General features: G+C 49.2%; 1 protein-coding gene across 2 annotated transcripts in view; it reads left to right on the top strand.

Annotated features, from left to right (window-relative positions):
- CRMP1 (collapsin response mediator protein 1) overlaps positions 1–22,982 on the top strand; it is a 71,120-nt gene that overhangs the window by 25,174 nt on the left and 22,964 nt on the right. For both annotated transcript variants that reach the window (XM_045998427.1, XM_045998428.1), the window contains exons 3-5: positions 4,480–4,664; positions 8,914–9,078; positions 21,236–21,297. In XM_045998427.1, the coding sequence (XP_045854383.1) occupies positions 4,480–4,664; positions 8,914–9,078; positions 21,236–21,297 (412 nt within the window). The remainder of the gene's footprint in view (positions 1–4,479; positions 4,665–8,913; positions 9,079–21,235; positions 21,298–22,982) is intronic.

Genomic DNA, 22,982 nt, shown 5'->3' with positions numbered 1-22,982 from the left:
GGCCCCCCCTAACACACAGGACTGACTTAATAGCTCTTTGACCTGCCCACAGTGTCTGGATTGGGTGGAGGGAGCCAGGAGAAGAAGAATGTTAGGACAGGGCCGTGGCTGGCCTTGGGCTGGAGGGTTCCTGCACTTTGTCCCTTTTGGCTTCCTCTCTCGCTGTGACAACCCAGTGTGTTCCATCTGCTCGGTCACTGTAATAAAAAACCCCAGGCTGGGCAGCTGAAACAAGAGACATTTACTTCTCCCAGGCTAGAGGCTGCCAGTCCTGGCTCAGGGCGCTGGTGGGGACGGTTCCTTCTGAGATCTCTCTCCTTGGCTTGTGGAGGGTGTCTTCCCGCCCTCTGCTCATAGGGTCGTCCCATGTGCGCATGTGCACAGGGCATCCCTCCTGTTGGATAAGGACCCCACCCAAATGGCCTCATTTTAATGTAGTCACCTCTTGAGAAGCCCTATCTCCAAATACAGTCACATTCTGAGATGCTGGGGGGTCAGGTCTTCAACATAGAAGTTCGGGGGCTCCCAGCTCAGCCCACAACACCAGACTGGTTTTGATGGGGCGACCACGTTTTACTGGCTAGTCACGGAGAGGTTCAGCTCTCTTTCTTTCACATGGTGAGTGCCCTGGTTTCACTCGCTGCTCCGCATCTTCCCCTGGAGTCTGGAAGTATAGGAGCCGGAGACTGTCTCAGCATCCAGCCTGGGCTGCTGACGCAGGAAGGGAAGGCAGAGGGGAATGTGAACAAGGTGAAGGTCAAATGGAAATGGGGTTTCTTAATGGGACCATCTGGTGCCCTGTAGGCTTTGATGAGGAGGAGTGGGGGGGAAAGGGGAAGGTTAGAAGGGAGGAAGAAGGAGGGAGGGAGGGAAGAGGGGAGGGGGGAATAGTTGAGGAGATAAGAGGGAGCTGTGGATGGCCGTGAACATGGAGAGACCATGTCCACAACCTATCCAGTGAAGAGCTCAGGAGAGCATGGCACCTTTCTCTGCCTCCCTCTGCCTACCCCAACTCCAGTCCCAGATTCCGACCATTTTAAGTCCTGCCCAAGCCTCTCTTCCTCCAGTGGATTCCTTCCTCTTGCTTCTTCCCAGTCACACTGAAAACGTGGTACCAGCTGACCTAGCCCAGCAGCTCTCACCTGGAACCTTGCACCCATAAATCCTCTGACTGGAACACCTTGCCCCACACCACATTCTCATTTCACTGCCATCCCCCCACCCCACTCCCCAACCCCTGTCTGTCCTGTGGGTCTTGTTCATGTGGTTCCTCCTCCAGGAAGCTTTCCCTGACGCCCATGCTGGCAGCATTCCTCTGCTGGCCAGCCTGTGTGCCTGTCCCCACACTCCCCAAGCTGCACTTGACCCTGACAAGGGACCTTGCCTTAGTCAGTGCCAGATACGAGAGGTACCAGGAGTATTGATAGGAAGTGTAGCAGAGGAACCCTGGCCTGTCAGGTGGCAGGACCTTGGGCTTTTGGTCATAGTACAGGCTGGAACGAGAGGGAAAGAGGCAGAGGTGGTGGGGGAGTGATGTTTCTAGGTCAACCCCCTGCTTCGATACAGAGACAACCACTCCGGGGTGAACTCTGTTTTGTGGGGCCTCAGGGTTCTGGGGCATGGGGGTAAAGGATGCTGACCCTTTTGTGGGACCACCTACCCACCGGTCACCTAGGATTGAGGTTAGCTCTGCAGGAGACTTGCAGTCCAAGATGTGTATATATGAAGCAAGTGCTTACTGGGCAAGCTGCATTTATTAAGTGCTTGCTATATGAGTGAACACCTGGAGTCTTAGGGACTTTGGTAGACTGCGTTGTTCAGGAAATATGCAGTGTCCACAATTCATTATTTGTCAACTCCTCTTAGTCAGAAACCCCTTTTTATTTGACTCTGTATCTCCTCCCCCCACCTCAACAAGCAGAGCGAGTCTCGGATGGTCATTTGGAGCACGGAGCCCTGCTGGCTGGGGGGCAGGAGTGGGAGGGCTGAGACCCAGAGGGACCGCCTATACTGACCCCAGGAACAGCCTGGCATAAGGAGGCTCAGTTATGCTTCTTCCCTTTGATTGAACCCCAAGAATTCTTCTCTTTTGTGGCCATCTGCCCAGTTTTCCTAAAAGCCTGTCAGCTGTGTTTGTGTTAAATCGGTTAAGGATTCATTGAGGGTTCCATCCAGTTTGCAAGAGCTGGTGACTCAGACGCTAGCCGCGGAGCACTTGTGTGGGGGGCGAGGGTGGTGTTGGGGGTGCGGGGAGGGAGGATAATTCGGGCTAATTCACAGCGCCTCCTGTTCTGCACATACTGCCATTGAGAACGATTTGGGTTCTTTCTCCTAATGCACAGGCGGTTCCATCTGGGTTAGTCCCAGTCTGGGGAGAACCTGCTCCTTCGATGTAAGAGAAGCCAGAAGGCAAGTAAGGCTGGTGGGCAGAGGCTAGATATTATATTAGATTTGGGGGGACCTGGCTTGAGTCCATACCCAGCACTGACTTGCTGTGCAGCCTTGGACAAGTCAACATTCCTCTCTGAATTCCATTTTCCCCCTTTGCAGAATGTGTTTACTTCCTATAAAGAGAGGCAACTGTCATGCCTTTAAAATGGGCCCCGAAGGGTAGTACTTGGCACCGCGGCACGGTGACTGAGTCACACACCCGCTCAGGCTTCAGGTACCCACACGTGGGGCTGTGTGTGTGTATAGCCCAGTGCCCACTCCGGGTCACGCCTAAGCCTTTGCCAGTATTAACCATTTGAACATTATCCCATCTCCTCGCAAAGCCAGTGGAAGCATGAAATGAGATGATCTGGAAAGTGCTTAGGAGAGCCGGCTCTCAGGGGTGACCTGCTCCTGGTGGAAGGTTTGGGGGCATCTCCTCCTGGACCCCCTGCTCTTCAGCTCCTGACGTATCTCCACGTGTTTGGAGCAGATAGTAGGAGGATCGGGCACAGCTGGAGTCCGCAAATCGAGTTGGAGGTGACAGAGGGAAGGACATTGGCGTTAGAGGCAGCAGCACTGTGCTTGTGGGCGTCGTCACAGTAGTGGTCCCTGGCCCCGTGCTTTCGCTAGACTTATTTTCAGTTTCAGGACAGAGTACGATGCCCCAATTCTGTGGGAGAGCCCAAGAGAAGCCCTCTTCCCACCCACCATAACCCACCAGTCCTGTGCAGGGGTCCAGAGGAGCCAGGATCATCCGCTTCAGCTGCTCGGGTGTGGACTCTGTCTGGGAATTGACATGGTGGTCCCTGCAGCAGCAGTTGCCTGTGTCTTCATTACGGGTGTTTTCTGTATCTTACAGTATCGTTGCCTCATCTGAAGAGTTCAAAGCCACTGTATTTTTTTTTAAATAAAAAGTGCTCCTGTTCAGACCTTGTGGTCTTTCCCAGGCATTGACCTTGGAGGCTCTCTTCTTTGTCCTGGTTCAGGCTGAGCCTCCCCTCCAATATGTCTCCTGCCTGTGGTTCCAACAGATGAAACAGCTGGCACTACAGGGGACAAGTCTTCCAATTTCTTAGGCTCTTTTCCCTTCTCCCTCCCTTGGGAATTTCTCCCCCTTCTGGCACCTAACGCATTGGGGAACAGAAGGGACGTCAGCAGGTTCAGAAAAACTCTGCTGTCCCCAGTGTGATTCCCTCTAGGCAGGTGTTGCGATGTTCGTGGCTTTTTCTTGCAGGGGCTGGGAAGTTAAGTAGCTTTCCTGAGGTCAGTGCTCAGGAGAGTGAAAACGATAATCCCAGTTGCCTGTCTGCATTAGCTTGCGACGGCTGGTGTAACAACGTACCACACACACTGGGCAGTTTAAACAACAGATATTCATTCTCTTGTGGGTCTGGAGGCTGGAAGTCTGAGATCAGGAGATTGGCGGGTTAGTTTCTTTGAGGCCTCTCTTCTTGGCATGTTGGCATGTAGATGGCCATCTTCTCCCCGTGTCCTCATGTGGTCATCCCTCTGTACGGGTCTGTGTCCTGATCTCCTCTTCTTACACAGACACCAAGCCTATTGGATTAGGGCCCACAGGGACAACCTCATTTTACCATAATTGTCCCTGTAAAGGGCCAGTCCTCAAATACAGTCGCATTCTGAAGTCCTTGGGGTTAGAGCATCAACATACAGCTTTTGGGAGGGTCCCACTTCAGCCCGTAACACTACCTCTTATGGTCTGCAGAGCTAAGGGGATGGTACACCCTGTCTCCTGCAATCTGGATCATCAAAGTGGTTGATAAAAGTGTTCTAAGAACTCTGGAGTTCTAGGCTAGTCTGAGAACCCTTTGCCACACCATCCACTGGAAGACTTCCCGGATTCCTGGACTGGTGAAGCAGCCCACCTTATACTCCCTACCCCTGCCTGAGCATTCTCTGTCTACCCAGTGCCCTGCCTAGGACCTGGCTCAGGAATTTTTACCTAATGGAACGGAAGCTGCGCAGTTGGCTGCCATCTTGTCTTTCCTTTAAGAACCAAAGGCCATTTTGGTTGTTTGTTTCCAGACAAATAGGAGAGAACTTAATAGTTCCTGGTGGAGTGAAGACCATCGAGGCCAATGGGCGGATGGTGATTCCTGGAGGTATCGATGTCAACACGTACCTGCAGAAGCCGTCCCAGGGGATGACCGCTGCCGATGACTTCTTCCAAGGGACCAGGGCAGCGTTGGCAGGCGGGACCACGATGATCAGTGAGTTGAACCCCTGCCTTGGGCACATGGACAGTGACTTTGGTCCGTCATCGCCAGTGGCAGCAGGAACACCACATTCTCAGTCTACACCAAGCAATTTGCTCAGGGGACCAATTCATGTAATTCTCACCACAACCTACCCTAAAGACTGGCACTGGTGGTACACAGAGGATTTTATAGGCAATCCAGACACTTAAAAGTTTAAATTATTTTAATGCATTGGAAGATAAATAACTAGCATTAGCACATCATGGGAGCTGTTGCATAGGGTGAGATTGAAATTAACATTTTAATTTTTAGAAATGGTGAGCTGATCTAAAGAAAAGTATTAAGGAAAGGATGATATGGTTTGTAGGGAAATAAAGCAAAAAATTCCTGAACCTGGTGTGCACATGGCTAAAGTTTTGGGACCAGGGATATAGGTGTTATGAAGAAAGACGGGAGAGGAGAGGCTGAAAAAATTTGCTGAAGGTGACACAGTGGGAAAGTGGTTGTTCTAATCAGTGTTGTGCAGTAATGCCAGGATAACGCTGCATAATGAATAGTCCCCAGACTTCAAGCGTCACTTGTTTCTCTTGGTCAATGATCAGAGGGACTAGGAGCAAGATGGAGTGATTCTGCCTCAGGATGTGGGTTGGGTTCAGATGGGCACCATGGAGCTCCCACCCTGGAACCAACACCCAGCTCAACCATGCCCTTCTCCTGCAGACAGCAGAAGTACAAGAAGAGTCTGGTAGAAACTTGCCACCCCTCTTACCACCTCATGTCTTCTCTTACGTGCTGAAGTTCCGTTGGCCAAAGCAAGTTGCATGGCAGAGCCCAAAGTCCCTGGGATGGCACTCTGCCCACCATGAACCCTGGTGAAGGTGGGAGGGGAGGAGGCATTGTGTACAAACAATGCCATCCAGCACAGAGGTTTCCTGGGATGCTGGATTCTTCTACAGTATTTTGCAGTCTCCTGTAGTTTTTGAAGTAGCTTTTCTTTCTTGGATTCTATTTTATTTTATTTTTATTTTTAATTTTTTAAAAGATTTTATTTATTTATTGGAGAGAGAGAGAGAGAGAGAGACATGAGCAGTGGGGAAGGCCAGAAGGAGAGGGAGAAGAATACTCCCTGCGGAGCAGGGAGCCCAACACAGGGCTCGATCCCAGGACCCTGAGATCATGACCCGAGCCGAAGTCAGACACTTAACCAACTGAGCCACCCAGGTGCCCCTCCTGGATTCCATTTTAATAAATTGTTTTAATTAATAAGCAACAGTTGATTTTCAGTGTTCTTTCAACTGTTAGGCTCTCTGGCTGCCCATCTCTCTCCCTCCTAGGAATCCCTTTGGAGGTATGCTGGGCTAGAGTTGGCCATGGCAGGTGGAGCTCGTGCATCAGAGCCTCCTTGTCCCCCTGAGTCAGGAGGGGATGGCCCAGCTCATGAGGCAAGCACAGTCCTGGTCCCTTCTCCACAAGACAGCCTTTTGTCTGCTGGTTGGGAAAGTGGGAGGAGCCCCAGTGTTGGACCTGGATGGATTTGGACTTGGACCCCAGCTCTCCGGGTTTGATCCTGATCACTGCCCCTCAGCACCAGTATGACTGTGGGCAGTATTTAGCCTCCCTGTGGCTCAGCTTTCTCATCTGTAGGAATGGCTTTATTACCTGAGTCTCCCCCCAGCATAGCATTGCTGGAAGACACACATGAGGTTCCTGGGTGTCGTGCACGACATGGGCCAAATACTTGGAGATAGGAGCTCGCACAGCGCTGGGAAGTGGAGAGGGAAGTTACAGGCTCAGGGGACCTATGCGGAGTAGAGGACAGAGCCCCGAATCAAGAATCAGGATCTCCAGGGTCCTGCTTTGCTCCTTTGAGACCCTTAGGGCAGGGGCTTTATCCACCCCATCTGGAAAAGGGTGATTTTCACAATGTGTTTCACGGAACCCCAAGAACCCGTGGAAGCACTAGGAGGACCATTGTGAGGGGCGGGGAGGTTCTGAGTCCCCACCCCATGTTGTCATCCAATAGATACTTATTGAGGGTGGCTCTGTGCTACGTGTTGGGGGAGGAAAGTGGACATGGCTCTGGTACCCCAGTGGTTGCAATCTTATGGGGAGTTACAGATCATATATAACTATATGCACATATCTGTAATCTGTGACTAGAGCTACAACATAAAGGGGTGCAAAGAGCTTTGAGCTGAGGGGCGGAGAGCTCAGGGAAGGCTTCCCTGAAAATGCAGCATTCATGCAGAGGTCCGAAGGATGAGAACGAATTCACTGGGTGAAGAGGGTGGAGGGGAGCAGGGCTCCAGGAAGAGGGAACAGCATGTGTGAAACCCCTGTGATGGGAGGACACAGCTTGCATTGAAGAGACAGAAGAAGGCCTGTGAGGCATGAGTGCAGAGATTCAGAGATGGGATCGTGTGAGGTAAGACTGGAAGGTGAGGGTGGTACTGATGGGTCTTGATGGCTGAGGTAAGAATTTTGGACTTCTTCAAATGGGCAATGAGCAGGCATTGAAGTTCAAGCAAGGAATGATGCCATCTGCTTTGGGTTTTAAAGAGACCAGAATAGAGTGGCCTAGATCAGATGTGGCTGGACCAGGAGGAAGTGATTGTAGTAGCTCAGCTGACAGAAGAGGGTCGCTAGGAAGAGGAGTGTGGCCATGGAGGTGGACAGAGACGGACAGCTCTGGGGATATGTAGGAGGAAAATATAAGTACTTGGTGATGGGTGATGGGAGTACCTGAGAGAAAGAAAGCGTCAAGAATGACCCTTGGGATCCTGGCTGTGGAATTAAGATGGTGGTCTCATGGTTGAGGAAGTTGTAGGGACTAGATTTGCAAGGGGAAAGGGGAATGATGTTGTATAAGGTTTGGAACATTTTAATCTTGACATGCTTTTGAGTCTTCCTGGTGGAGAGGTCAGGGAAAGAGCTGAGGTCAGAGTTCTGCAGCTAAGAGGGAACAGTACATTTAATGAGCAGGTGCATTGAAGGGTGGACCAAGCCATGGGGAATTGGACCATTTAATGGTCAAGTAGAGGCAGAAGGGTCTACAAGGAGACTGAGGAAAAATTGCCACAGAAGTAGAATAAAAGCCAGAAAGCCATGACGTCATGGAAGCCAAGAGGAGGGAGTCATTCACTGTGTCCCAGGAGGTCCATTGGAGTCAGGACTGGATGTTTCCATTAAATCTAGAGACACTGAGATTGAATTAAGTGCAGAGGCTGATGATTTCGACAATAGAGGAATGAGTGGGCAGAGAATAAGGCTACACTTTATAGATGTCTGGCTGTGAAGGGTGGATGTTATGGAAATAGGATAGTAGCTAGACAGATATGCAAAGTCAAGTGGGGGTTTTTAAAAGTCAGGCATCTCCCCTTTCATTTGCTTTACATTTACGATTTATTTTGAAAAGAGGTGATGATGTTAACATGCTTTTAGTTTATAAGGTCGTGTACCTTTCAGCTGTGGCAGCATGGAGTAGTGGGAAGGGTTTCCAACTGCAGCTGAAGGGACTCTGTAGGTCTTCTTCCTGCCATTTACCTAGTTGTGTGACTTTCGACAAGTTCCTTACCCTCCTTACCTCAGTTTCTTCTTTAGCCACCGGAGATATTAATATTCACTTCACAGGATGGTTGTGAGGATTTAATGAGATAATTTATGGAAAGTCCAGTGGCAGTGTCTGAGGCATAATAAGCATTCAATAAATAGTTGCGATACTGCTGCTGTTGCTGCCGATGACAATGACAATGGTGGTGACGATGTCACTGCTGATGGTTATGGTAATGATGGTGACAGTGATGGCAATATTGATGATGGTGGTGGGAGTGATGATGAAGAGGGTGGTGATGGTGATGATGGTAATGATTATGATGATGGTGATGATGATGTAATGATGATGATGATGATGGTGATGATGATGGAGATGTTGATAATAGTGATGGTGGTGATGATGCTGATGATGGTGATGACGACATAATGATCATGGTGATGGTGATGATGGTGATGATGATGTTGGGGATGGTGTTGATGGTGATGGTGTTGATGATGGTGATGGTGTTGATGAGGGGTTGATCATGAGGGTGATGATTAAGGTGGTGACGATGATGATGTCAATGGTGATGATAGTGATGATGGTGATGATAGTGGTGATGATGGTGTGATCGTGATGATGATGGGGTGAAGAGGCTATTTGAGGCTACCATTGGAATAGTTTGGGTCCTATGCATTTTGGAATGTGATGCATATTTTTCTCTCACAGTTGACCATGTTGTCCCTGAACCTGGGTCTAGCCTTCTGACCTCCTTCGAGAAATGGCATGAGGCAGCTGACACCAAATCCTGCTGCGACTATTCCCTCCATGTGGACATCACAAGCTGGTACGATGGTGTTCGGGAGGAGCTGGAGGTGCTGGTGCAGGACAAAGGTCAGTTAAAGCTTCAGAATGGGGGTATAGTTCTGGAATCCCTTGTTCTTTGGTGGGTCTCTGTAAATGGACTTAAAAATCCCTTAATCTGCATTTCTTGTGAGTCCAGCTATGAGCTACACACTGCGGCATATACAATGGAAAAAGGAGATCCTCTTTGAGGAGTCTGTCCTCTTCTCCTTCAAGCCCTTTGGAAATATGCCCCTGTTCACAGAAAAAAACCTGATTTTCTTAGCCTGGCACTCAAGGCCCTCAATGATCTAGGCTCATTTCTCATTCTTTACCGTTATCTTAGATGCATCCCCTGAAACCTGCTGCACTGCTGAGCCTGTGCTCAGGCTCTACTCCCCCATTCCAGGAATGCCCTTTCTTCTACCAAACTACCCAAGCTCAACTCGCAGCTTCTCCAATTTCCCCAATCAGAATTGCTTGTTCCTTGAATGTCTATATCAGGTTACTCTGGGGGCACCTTCTCCATTGTTGTTGGCTTATGGGACACTGGTTCTCTGTCTTGCTCTTGTGTTAAACCCTGAGCTCTCTGGGGTGGAGGGAGGGAGATTGTGTCTATCCATCTCTGTATCCCACCCCAATTCCCTTCTGTTTGGACTCACACCATGTGACCCTGCACAGTGTAGACACTACGGTGTGCATTGTGTTGAGGTGAATTCAACTGAAGAGACATGAAGCAAAGAATAGGGAAAAAATGAACTAGGGCAGGAATAGTCAGTCTGGAGAGGGGCAGTTCTGGATGTTCTCAGAAGAGGCAGCTTCAAATGAAGGAAATGTTCCAAAGAGGATGCAAGGGTGTTTTCCATTTTTAAGATAACATGTGCTGTGTTTTCTCATTATAAAATTGTATTTGCCCCATTGCAAAAAAGTCAGAAAATTAAGAGAAAGAAAAAAATCGTTTTTCTTCTTGAGCTTACCCCAGTCGCTGCTTACATTCATGTTAAGGATTATTGCTTTCCATTCTCTGTCAACTTGGATGATTTTCTCCTTATATAGTTATATGATGGCAGTTAGGTGGAATCCTTCTATTTTCACTTAACATTTTACGAGTTTTCATTAATAACTTTTCAGGGCTTGTAATGTACAATGTAATGGTTAACTTGCTTAGTTATTTTCTTTTTATTGGGCACTTTGGTTTGCTCTACTCTAAGTAGTGTTATGGTGAACATCTTTGTATATAAATGTTTGTTGGCATTTCTGATTGTTTCCTTAGATTCCCAGAGATGGAATTACAAGGTCAACGTTTTAACGTTTTTCAAGACTCATGACACTTACAGCCAAATTACTTCCCTGAAAGATGCACCTTGCATGCCCACGGTCCCCATGTCTCTAGCTCTTTGCACACTTGTACCACTGGGTTGTATTTCTTCTACAAAATCCATGAAATCTGATAAGTCAAATTCAGTCTACCACTGTCCACTGCCATTGTTTTATCGTTAATTATGATAAACACTTTGCATACCTTTCTGTGAATGTCTGGTTATATTCTTTGCCCTCCCATGAGTTTGGGTTTTGTATGTCTGAGTTCTGCATATCAGGAAGGCACTCCATTGCGGTTGCTGTGAATCACATTCTTGTTTTGTACAGAATCATAATCCAATCACAATCCATTCATGATCCGTAATTTACAATTTTGTATCTTGCTTTTCTCACCTAACGTCAAATCCTAAGCAATTTCCCACTTAACCTATGGGCTTCATCACATCGGTTTTAGCAGCTTGGCTGTGTATGGGGATGTGAAGAGTCAGGTAGAACACCAGCATCGCAAAACCGTCTCAGGAGAGTCCCACAGCTCTGTCGGTGAGGGGCACTTTGTGTGGTCCTATTTATTTCATTGTCTTAGAAGAGGATGAGAATTCTCTTCCCCTGACCAGACACTTGGGAGGAAATGACTTGGAGACATTTTCAGGTGCATTCATGGTTTTAGGTGTCTGACTAATATTATAGAATGTTTTCTATTGATTTAAGTTTCAGAATTAGTGCGTGTTTATTCAGAGACAATATGGAAGTGTCTAAAGTAGAGAGTGATAATTAAGAATTTGTCTTTCCAGGCATCTTTCCTATTTGTGTAAGTGTGTCCACACTCAAACACACGTAATTCTCACGTGAGCAGACCTGTATTGTACATTATCTTGCACGATGCTTTTTTTTTTTTTTTTTCACTCAATAAAACATCATGGCTCACCAGACCTCTCCACTTAGCAATTGTGTGACCTTGGGCCAATCACTCAACCTCTCTGTGCCTCAGTTTCCCCAGCTGGAAAATAGAGGTTGGAACCTCAAATGAGAGGGTATAAAGTGCTTAGAACACCATTGGCCCCTGGTAAGGATTCTGTATTTTTAGTTATTACTTTTATCATCATTCCATCATAAGACCGCTAGAGTGTTCAGTTTTATGGAGGTACTGGGTTGATCTCCTTACTATTGGAAAATTTTAAAAAATTGTGTTGTCAGGGCTCACTGCAAGCAGATTCTGAGGTGGAGACTGGCGTGCAGGAAATGAGTGTCGATTGGTTTCCTATTGCTACTGTAACAAGCCCCCCTCCCCCATTTGTGGTTTAAAATGACCCAAATGGCAGTTCTGGAGATGGGGAGTCTGAAGTGGGCTTTAGGGCTGAGGTCAAGGTGCTGGGAGCCCTGGGGGGAGCCCTTCCTTGCCTTTTCTGGTCCCACCAGGCTGCCCGCATGCTGGGTGGTGACCCTATCCTTCCAGACACCGCCGCCCCTCACATTAACTCTGACTTCTCCCCTGCTTTTCCTTAAAAAGGACCCTGGTGATCTCACTAGGCCCTCTCAGGTAATACAGGATGATCTTTTATCTCAGTCTCCTTCATTTAATGCCATCTGCAAATTCCCTTTGTTGTGGATGGAACATATTCATAGGTTCTGAGGATTAGGGTGGGGACATCTTGGGGGGGGGGTGTTATTTTGTCCCCCCACCCCCAGCATGATCACAGGATCAGCCACTGGGAGAAGAGCCCAGAGAACAAGATCAGCCGCAGGGAGCTCTGAGACCTGGACAGCCTGCCACTGGATCCCAGGGGAGCCAAGGGGGTGGGGACTTCATAGCTCCTTGCCAGCCAGGCATTGGGCGAGGCCCTCTGGGAGGGGCATGACCTTGAGCTAGGCTGCTCTGGGCATGGAGGGTGATTCACACAGGGCTGACTGCTGAGGGTCATCTGCCTGCAGCTCTCCCAGCAGCAGGGTGTGGTATGATCCCAGCAGTCGGGCTGCCTGGGTTCAAGTCTGCCCTTCGGCGTCCTGGCCAGGTGCTGCTGGGCAAGTCCCCAAGCTGACCTCTCTGGGGTTGTTCAGCGACACTTCATCCAAAGCACCTGGGCTCTGGTACCAAGTGCAAACCCCACTGTCTGAGCTCATTGTTAATTCTCCACCCTGATGCCAGGTCTTTGTTGTCATAGCAACCCCAGAGGGAGGTGGGGGCGTGGCTTTTCTTAGGTACCACGGAGGCTGAGCTACTGAGTCCAGCTGAACCCAGGCATAGGGGACCTCAGGCAGGGCTTGCTGCCCGCAAGTCTCTTAATACACCCCATGGGGAGAGAGGTAAGGGGTGCCTTCTCTGGAGAGGGGTCCCACTCCGGCCTGCCTTGGTGATGCAGGAAGAGGACAGCAGCCAGGACCAGGGGCTGTGTCGACACTGGATGGTCTCTGTCAGAGCATCAGACTGCCTGGAGAAGGGCCGGTGTCTGTGTGGCCACCCACAGGCGTGGGGACCTCAATAGGAGAGCTTTGGGCAGGAAGCTGCATGTCGTCTGGGGGGCCCCGCACCTGCTGCCCAGCTCCCCCGTTCCAGGAACCTGAGGCAATGTGCCCCCTCAGGCAGGACCTCCACACTTAGCCCCTCTCCTGCCAGGGGCTTCAGCCTCGTTCGTTGTTCAGTGGCCCCTGGGCCGCTTCATGTGGTGCATCTGAGACATGCAGGGAGGCCCCAAACCAGTGTCGGACGGTAGAGGCCATCCTCAGGGATGGGCTCAAATAACCACATCTTCTAGAAGACTTCCACGCTTGCTTGGCACTCCAGGCGGGTGTCCCCTTGGAGCTCCCACGGCCCCAGAGGGGGCCTCTGCAGCAGGGCTGTGGGGCTTGGGGCTCTTGCTGTCCTCATCTGGCCTCTGGACTGAGACTGCACAGGGAGAGGTTGGTTTTTCTCGTCTCTATTCCTGGCCCGCGGTGGTGTCCCGCTCACTTGTCTCACTGGTAGCAGGAGACACTCAGAGCAGAACGTGGGTTCTCCTTCTGGGCCAAGGAACTCTTAAGAACCTGCCAGAGCCAGGCCCCAGGCCTGTTGAACCCAAATTCCCAGAGGGATGTGTTTGCAAAACTCAGGTGTTCTGATACAAAGCAGGGTCAGGATCGCTGGCTCAGGGACTGTGTGCGCCCCTGTGTCAGGGTTTTAGGAAAGACCCAAAGGAACATCAGCCTTCTGTGACCCCCAGACTCTAGGTTGGGTCTCAGGCTCCCCTTCACATCCCCTGAAGGAGATCCCAGGACCCGAACCCTAGGCTCTAGGATGGGTGGGCCAGCAAAATGCCCTCCTCTGAGGCCCCGAGGGTTAGCACCGACAGGCTGTAGGGGTTGCTAGGACCAAAGGGTCTGGAGAGGAAACAAGTTAAGAAATTTGAGGATCCCCAGTGGAGGCTGGCCCCTGTCCAGGGCACTTGTTCTTGCCCTTTCCTTCCTGTTGGCCAGTCCTGTGTCCGAGGTTGGGGGGATGAGTTACAAAGGATATTGTTGTCAGTGCTCCTAAGTGCACAGATTCCTTCTTACCCCAAGGCAAGTAGCACTGTCCTGAGCCTTGGCTCAAGCCCCTTCCCCTGCACTTGCAGCCCCATCAAAACACACGTGGGATCATCTACAAGCCCCACCCAGCTCCGCCTGGTCTTTCTCCTTCCCAAGGTGCTCCGTGAATGGTGGTGACCTCAGGGCTCCAGTCCAGGCTCACCTTCCTGTGGGGCTCTCAGCTTCTGTAGTGTCCTCACTATCCATCCGCCTGTGACCCCGATCCCAGCTTGTGTGTGATACGGCTCCCAGGATGCCCCCAGGGGACTCAGACTTATTACCAGTTTCTCCCAAACCCATTACCTCTTCCTGTGAACTCTGGGTTCACAGGAAGAGGTAATGTCACTCTGGGTCCCCATCTCCATGGAGGGCACCCCTGTCCAGCCATTCCCTCTCTCTCCCTCCCCCATCCATCACTGGATCCATGCCTTTGCATTTACAGCAGCTTGGACTCTGGGTCTCCCCGCAAGTCCCTTCCCGGATGTGGGGCTCACTATGTCTTGTCCAGATTCCTCCTCAGCCTCATCCCTGGTCTCTGCCTCCAGTCTTATCCTGCTAGTGCATTCCACCCATCGATGTGGGATTTAAAAAAGCAATTAGTGTGAACACCTGGAGTGGCTTCCCCAGTGTCCCCAGGCTCAGTGCCAAGTTGCTTATGTGGCTTTCAAGGGCTTTCCCCCAGATGCTTGCACATAGGAGTGGCTCAGTAAATAATGGGGAGCTGAGTTCCTGAAAGATGTCTTACTAACTTCTGTACCCCAAGTGTTTAGCACACGTCTGGCATAGAGTAAATTCTTGGTAAATACTTAGTGCATGAATGACCAAGTTAGGGAAGAAAGAGAGGGAGGATAGGAGGAGGGAGGAACATGCCTGGTCTCCTTTCCTAAAGAATTTTTAGCATACCCCCTTCTGAGTCAGAGGGCTTGCCCAGGAATCTTGATGGCCATCATCATTGGACTGTACGATCAAGGGCAGGATATTTTCAGGACAGGAAATCAATGTAGAGCTCATATAGCTCAGTCCGCCTGTTTCAGAAATGGAAACTGAAGCTCAGAGAGATGTAGTCCCTTCCCCGGTGTCACACAGCAGCTAGCCCTTGGACTCAGCTTTCTCTGATAGAGCTGCTGCTAGCGCTTTTGGTGTCCTTGTGAGAACTGCAAAAGGGCACCCTCTTGGGGTGCTTCATTGGAAGAACATGCCCTTCTTCCAGGGCATGGGCTTGGCAGCTGGGGCTCAGGCTGGATTTAGCCTCCTTGGACGGTCTCTTTGCTGGGAGCTCTTAGCCAGAGCACAGGTTATGACTCCTCAGCGCTGCTGCCCAGCCCCTGACCTCCTTGCCAGGGGCTCTTTACGCTGCATTCAGGCTGCCGAAAGAACAGGTCGGCAGCGCGTCTCCCAAAGACAAGCTCAGCCTGCGGTATATGAAAGCCATCGCTCGCCGCTCGAATCCATCTTTAGATCAAGCACTTTATGGCTTATTTTAGAAACCTCAAAATACAAGAGGAAGTTGTTCTAGAAAATGGTGGTACCAGCATGCTGTGTGGACTTGGCAGGGGAGAATGGCTATGGGGTGGGATTTTTTATGAACCCCTGACAGGGGAGTCCTGCCGGTGTTTTCTGAGCCATGGACCCAGCCACTATTAATAGTACTTATTGGTTTTGTTGGATGGTGGCAGCGTTTCAGTCTCAAATAGAAACTTAATTTAGAAATTATTGAAAAGAAGAGAGAGAAAGAAACAAGCCAGACAAAGAGGAAAGGAACTCATATTGCTGGGCTGTGTCACTTGGGTCAAGTGTTTAGCCTGTGTCACTTGGGTGTGTTCTAAGAACAGCAACACAAAGACAATGGTGTCATTACACCATTGGTATGACCCTTCTGGATCTTTCTGTGGGAACTTCCATAGTCTGTTGCATTGCCCTGTGTATCAGCTAGCTTTTGCCATGTAACAAACCATTCAAAACTCAGGACTTAAAATAATAATCACTAGTCACCTCATGACTCTGTAGGTTGGCAACTACGGCTGCAGATGGGTTTCTCTTCTGATCTCGCTTGGGCTCACACACTCAGACATTTGGGCCTCAGCTGGGGTGGCTGGGGAGATGCTTCATGCATGATCTCGTGTCCTCTAATGGGCCCTCTACAACCTCTTCTCTTGGTGGTAGTGCTCCAATGGGTGAACATGGAAGCTGAAAGCCCTCTTGAAGATTAAACTTCGTACACACACATCATCATTTCAATTGCGGCCTGTTGGTCAAGTCATGTCACAAGAATATTCAAGGGATGGGGGGAAAAAGATTCCACCTCTGAAGGGAGGAACCTGGAGGAATTTGTGACCATTTTAATCTCAATAGTGCCCTATCTGGCCACAGTTAGTATAGTTCTCTTTCATTCAACATACTCTCACCTCCACAAATTTCCATTCGGTTATGGCCTCAGGTTCAGAGTCTAGGATCTCGTGATGAACGTCTATGGAAGATGTGGATTAGGTTTCTTGGGCATGGCTTCTCTTGATCCAAAAACTTATGAACTTAAGAGATAAGCTATGGCCTTCCCACCCTAGGCACCCCACATATAATGGTGGGGCATGGACAGGACCACCACAACAAACACTCCCATTTGAAAAGGGAGAAAGCAAGTGATGCATGGTCATAACCCCATCGAAGTTCTGGAATCCAGCTGGACACATATTGTCGGGCCGACCTTGGAGGGTAGAGAATATTCCTTCGTCAGGGCCAGTCTTTCTCCTTGGGAGTAGTTCCCAAGTTCAGGGGTTGGCAAACACCAGTCTGTGGGCCAAATATGGCCCGTGGCCTGTTTCTTATGCAGCTCACCAACCAAGAGTGTTTTTACATTCTTAAGGGTTTTTCAAAACAAAACAAACAAAACAAAATAAAAACAATGGCCAGAAAACAAAGAATATGTGACAGAGACTACATGCGGCCCACAAAATCTACAAGATTTACTCTCTGGCCCTTTGCAGAAAAGCCTCCTGTCCCCGGCCCTCGACCATTGTTTGCATTGCTCAGGCACTACCCTGGGGATTCTTGGCCTCACTGTTGGAGATATAGTTCAGTTTCCATAAAAATGGCCCATGTTTGCAGCAAAGGACCTTTCTCTGCCTTTTTCCTACCCACAGAAAGTTCGTAGCCAGGAGCCCTTTTCATTTTGAACAGGCTGTTTCTTTTGGTCAAAGAGGGTAAAGTTTTCTCAGAAACATTGTGGGTTTTCAATGGATCGCATTGTAGTTCACTCCACCAGACAAATCTTTTTCTGAGACGAGCTTCTCTCTACCTTAGATGACTGTCAGTGGTGACGTGTGGTGATGCCTTCAAGATTCTTGGAAGTCCTTTTGTCTGGCCAAGGAAGTTTACTGGGCACCACCTTGGGTTTTTAGGAGGTCTTAACAAAGAGTTCCAGGCACACTCTTAATGTGATCTTTACCCTGAGGTCCTTTTTTCCTTTGAGAACTATTTGTGGGTTGGCAAGAGTAGAGATGAGAAGCAGTCTTGTGTGTCCACTCAATTCCACTTGCAAACTGAACCGTTCCTTGTCTCTCCGGTCCTATTGGATGCCTGACTTCTGGGGTTTCATCATACTCTGATTAGCCCCCTTAAACAACATTCTTCACGGAAGTCATTGCCGGCAGATTCACAAATTCTCTGGGTCCATCATCACAAGTGGCAATTTTTTCCTCTGGTGTTGCTGTTGCCTAGTACATGCAGCCCCTTTCCCAGCCTCCACTAACAGTGTGTTGGCTATTTTTCCCAGCTTGTGGCCTTCAGTCTCCTAGGGCCTGTTCTGACCTCCACCTACTACCCAGTCCCAAGGTCAATGACACATGTGTTAGATTTTGGCCACTGTGGCGCCTGACCTCTAGGCAAAGATTTCTGTATCAGTTAGCCTTTGTTTTATAACAAACCACCCCAAAACCCAGGGGCTGAAAACAGCCACTGGTAAAACCACAATGAGAGAACACCTCAGGCCCATCAGAAGGGCTGTTAGAAAAAACAAAACAAAACTGAAAGTACCAAGTGTTGAGAAGGATATGGGGGGATGGGACCGACCCCTGGGGCACCGTTGGTGGGAATCCACACTTGTGCAGCTACTCTGGGAAACGGCCTGGAGGGGCCTCAGAAAATTAAACATAGAAGTACCCTATGATCTAGCAACTCTGCTTCTGGATATTTATCCAGCAGACATGAAGGCAGGGATTTAGAGATATTTGTATACCCGTGTTCATAGCAGCATTAGGCACAAGAGGCCAAAGCTGGAAGCAACCCAAATGTCCATTGATGGGTGAATGGATAAACCAACGTACATCTCCATGGCCTGTTCTCCAGCAGGCTCTCCTGAGCCCCTTCATGTGGGGCTCCAAGGTGAGCGTGAAGCCCCAAGGCGTGGCTTGGAGCCAGCATGGCACTACTTTGCCCCATGCCCTGGGTCAGTGCGAGTCTCCAGACCAGCCAGCGTTCAAGGAGTGGGGAAACAGACTCGGCCTCTTGGGAGAGAAAGAGTCACTGTGAAGCTTTTTTGAAACTTAAAAAAAATTTTGCCAGCCAGTTTAATTTCTTCCTAGCTCCCATCACTGCATGGAATTACCTTGCTTACTTAACTGTCTATGGCTTATTCCCAGTAGAAGGTAGACAGGCATCCTTCCTTCCTTGTTCACAGCTCTATGTCTCATTTCTAGAATGGTGCTCACGCATAGGAAACACTCAGTAAATATTTGATGAGCGCGAAAATAAATATTCCATGGAAAAGGGCTTCTGGGGTCCAATAAGTTTGGGAAATGCTCTCTCTCTATTCTGTTCTTGACTATTCTTAACGCACGTGATCATGTGAAAATCTGTGAGAAGCCCTGCAGTAGAGAAACCTGTTTACTGTGGATGAATCCATTCTTCACCAGTGTAGATATTGGCATCCCCGGGTTTGACTGCAAACAATAGAATCCCCCCAGAGCTTGGCTTAAGTTTAATGAAACGGATTTGCCTCGGTGATAGTGACGTGTATCCAAGGATCCCACGCCAGGGAGTCTTACCCCGTGCTCATCTGTGCTTTCCTCTTTGAGCCAACCCTGTTTCCCCTCACCCTTGACCTGTGTTCTCTGCTTCTATAGCCACCACGCTGGAAGGCAGCAGCCCACTCTCTGTCTGGGCATACATCTCTGTTTCAGAGACCAGCCAAGTGTTTGGGGGTGTTAAATGGGCCTTGTCCCTCCTCCCGACTCAGCTCAGCATCTGCCGGGTGCCCATCCCTGAACTAGTATCTCTGGTCTGGGGTCACATGGTATGGACAGTAACCTTCCAAGGTTACTGGGTGGATCAAGTAGGAGGGATTTCTGAGAACTGGCAGGTATCATGAATGGGTTCACATGGAGTAAGCTCTCAACACAATCTTTGAGAATTGGTATTCCATGCCACCTCCTTGGAGAAAAACTAGGATGATGGCATGTGTGAATTTGGGAGGTTTGGGGGAATTCTGGGGCTCACCGTCTTTCCAAGACCCTGTTGCTAGGTATGGAGTGATCATGCCAAATACACAGGAACATTTACTATTCCTGATATGCATTGTTTAATTGGTTTTTCAAGCAGGTTCAAATTGGTATGGAGGAAGGACTCATTTTGACTCACATTCAGTAGCACTGGGCAACATATTTTGAACTGTGGTATAGTACTGAGGTTTTATTTTAAATTACTTTGATTACAAATAAGACCAAATCTCTTTATCTTTATTAGCTGCTTTTTTTAAATTTTCTTAAATTGTCTCAAAGTACTGTTTACCTTTGGGGTTTTTGGCTTCTTCACTTTTATTTTAATATTTTTAACATAAAGCAGAAACAGAAAAACCACACAGATTTAAAAAAATGTGGCTTTATGAATTATTATGAGGCTACCCCGCTCGGGCAAGAAATAGGACTTTGCCAGATGCCGCCCAGTGGAATCCCCAGGGGCCCCATGTCAGTCATGACGCCCTCCTCCCCCCAAAAGTAACCACTGTTGTTTTCTCAATAAGAGGGTCTTTTTTAAAACCTGTTGCAGATATAGATATATTTACAGTGTTGGCTGTTTGCTTTTTGTTTTGAGGTTTTAAGAGTAAATTTACAGAAGGTTTCCACTGATAACAATTCAAATCTGTTGTGATTTTTTGAGACAGCTTTCAATGTGAGATGACCTGACCCTGTCCACTTGCGTGCAAGATGAATTTTAGGACATACTCATTAAATTTACTATGTTTGCTAGTACATTATTTCTGCTTTTATTTGTGTCATTTATTTCTAATTTCTGGGGAATTTTTTTTAATGACTTGGACAGTTAATTGTTGTTGCCGGGACTCTCTGCGCAAGAAAAGATCTTTGGCTTGTCTTCACCATTATTTTATTTGAGAAAAGAATTCTCAATCCCATTTAATACTTTTGCCCTGAATGCATATTCTTACCCAGACATTTCTGGATTCCGTGACAAACACTAAATGCACAGCATATATTACGTGTGTGCCGACTGACGTAATATGGAAGACGTGGTCCCTGACCTCATGCACCTGCCAGCTGTGTTAGGGAGGAGTCTCCCACGTCCCCTGCTCCCTGCAGGCCTGTCCACACAGCACATGAAGTCCTGTCATTTCAACCTTCTAGAATCCCCCACCGCAACCCCTGTAGCTCCCGCCCTGGCTCACAGCCTCGGCAACACCTGTCCCCTTGACCTTCAGCATCCTCTTCCCAGCTGCCCTGTCCCTCTGCTGCTCTGCGGATCCACCCTCAACACTGCTTCCAGGACAGTCTTTCTGAGACAAGAAAGTCTAACCGTGTCACACCTTGCTTTAAAAACACACGCTCTGGCAGGTCGTGGTGATGCTTGCACAGTATTTTGAATGTAGCGAATACCACAGAATTGTGCACTTGAAAATGGCTGTGATGGCGAATGTTGTTGTATTTTATCATAATAAAAAATAAGTAGGGGATTAAAGAGAGCATCAAGGCATAGGACACTTCTAGTACCTTCACATTCCATGTCTTTTCATCCCCCTTACTGTTCATACCCGTGAACACCCGCCTCTCTGTCTGAAGAGTTCTCCTCCCTCCTCCTCTCCCTGCTTCCCTCCGCCTCCCACTCTGTCCCTTCCTCCTCCTCCCCTTCTTCTCCTTCCGATTCAGCCATATGACCTCCCTGGAAGCCTCCTTAGACCACCCTCACCTGCACGCCCAGGCTGGGTTCGGTGCCCCCGCTGTGAGGTCCAGTGACACCCTTCTGTCCTAGCAGTGACCACTCTGTCTTGTGATCATGGATTTACCAGAAGGGAACGTTTCTTTTTTCTTAAATGCATTCTTCTGTTTCCTTTTTTATCTTGGAACAGGTGTCAATTCCTTCCAAGTCTACATGGCGTATAAGGATCTCTACCAAATGTCTGATAGCCAGGTGGGTCTGCCTGCACAGCCTCTCCTGGGAGAAAGAGGCCACTCTGATGGGCAAGGGAGCTGTCAGAACGGGCAGGGGAGAGCTCTGGGTGCAGGTCCTGGTTCTGACACGGCCTTGCTATGTGACTTGTGTCGGTTCCCCTCCCCCCACTGGGCCTGTATCCCTGTCCGGCTAATTGAGTGGGGTCAAGAGGGGGATCCCTTTGCATGGCGGTTCCCTAATCCACCTCATCCTTACCGTAATCTAAAAAGCTTATTAAAAAAAAAAAAAAACAGACTCTTAGGGGCCCCTGGGTGGCTCAGTTGGTTGAGCGTCCGACTCTTGGTTTTAGCTCAGGTCATGATCTCATGGCTGTGGGATCGAGCCCCATATGGGGCTCTGTGTTCAGTGGGGAGTCTATTTGAGATTCCCTCTCCCTTTCCCTCTCACTCACTCTCTGTCTCTCTCTCTCAAATAAATCAATTAAATCTTAAAAAAAAAAGAAAAAAGAAAAAGACAGGTCTTAGATCCCATCACAGATGTTCAGGGCAGGGCTCAGGAGAGTGTACTTTTCTAAAAGTTCAGCAGTTCATTCTGGAGATCTAGTAACCTCGGGCACGATGTCATTAGCTCTGACCCAGAGGAGAGCCCTGGCTCTCTCTCTCCAGCCAGTCAAGACTGAGGTCCCTCACTCCCTTAATTTTCTCACCCGTGCAGTGTGGCCGTCTCTGGGCGGGCTGGCTTCCAACACTGTCATGTGGGTGACAGGATCTCGAGAGAGTGGTGCTCTCGTGGTGCATGCAGGGTGTTGAGGTCATTGTCTTCCGGGCACTTGGCCTTCTTACACCACTGGGACTCCGGATTTGTCGTATTAGCATTGCCCTGACCTCTGCTGGTTAAAACAGTGGGGCAGTGTGGCGGCAAAGGGCATGGATCCTGTAGCCAGACTTCCTGGCTACAGCCCTGGCCTTGCTGTGCATCCCGAGGTAGCTTTCCCAACCTCTCTGTGCTTTAGAGTCGTAAAACCCCCTGCCTCCTAGAGGTTATCGGGGGATTGAATGAGTTTCGGAAAACATGACTCTAGGACAGTGCCTGGCACACACAGGGGCCCTGAGAAGCTATGATTCCTCATGACCATGCAGTTGGACATGAAGGGGGACGCATCAGGTCTTACCTTTCAAAATAAACGCTTGGAGTTAGAGAATAACTTACCCCAAGGTGCCCTGGAGGCCTTTGATGTGTCATCGAAAGGCTAAAATTGGTTCAGTTTCGTGACAAAGTAACGTGTGTCTGTCTGGCATAACGTTTTTCATTCTAACCACCAAAGCTCCAAGGGCAGACGGAGTTCAGCCATGGGGGTCCTGGAAGGTGTTTCCTGCCCCCAAGTAGCCACCCCCCGGCCCACCTGCCGTCTGCCTCTAGAAGCACACATCCCGGGGTGGGGTGCTGTCTTGCATGCATGCAGAACAAAATTAAAATTCGAGAGGCCCTGGAGAAGGAATGTGGCGGCTCTGGTCCTCATGGCGGGCATGTGTCTGAGCGCAGATCCCCTGCAGGTGGGAGCAGTGGGGGGGACGGGGCAGGGCCTCTGCTGGCCAAGTAAGTGGATGCCTGGCAGAGTGTGTGTTACCTGTTACCAGAGTTGTTGTAGAATTTGGCCCACAGCCCAGGCTGAGCATGCCTAGGTCCACAAGTTCAGTAGACCT

The sequence above is a fragment of the Meles meles genome, chromosome 2 (genome assembly GCF_922984935.1).
Source record: "Meles meles chromosome 2, mMelMel3.1 paternal haplotype, whole genome shotgun sequence".
Classification (NCBI taxonomy): Eukaryota; Metazoa; Chordata; class Mammalia; order Carnivora; family Mustelidae; genus Meles; species Meles meles.
This window is presented reverse-complemented; position numbering and strand designations above follow the sequence as displayed.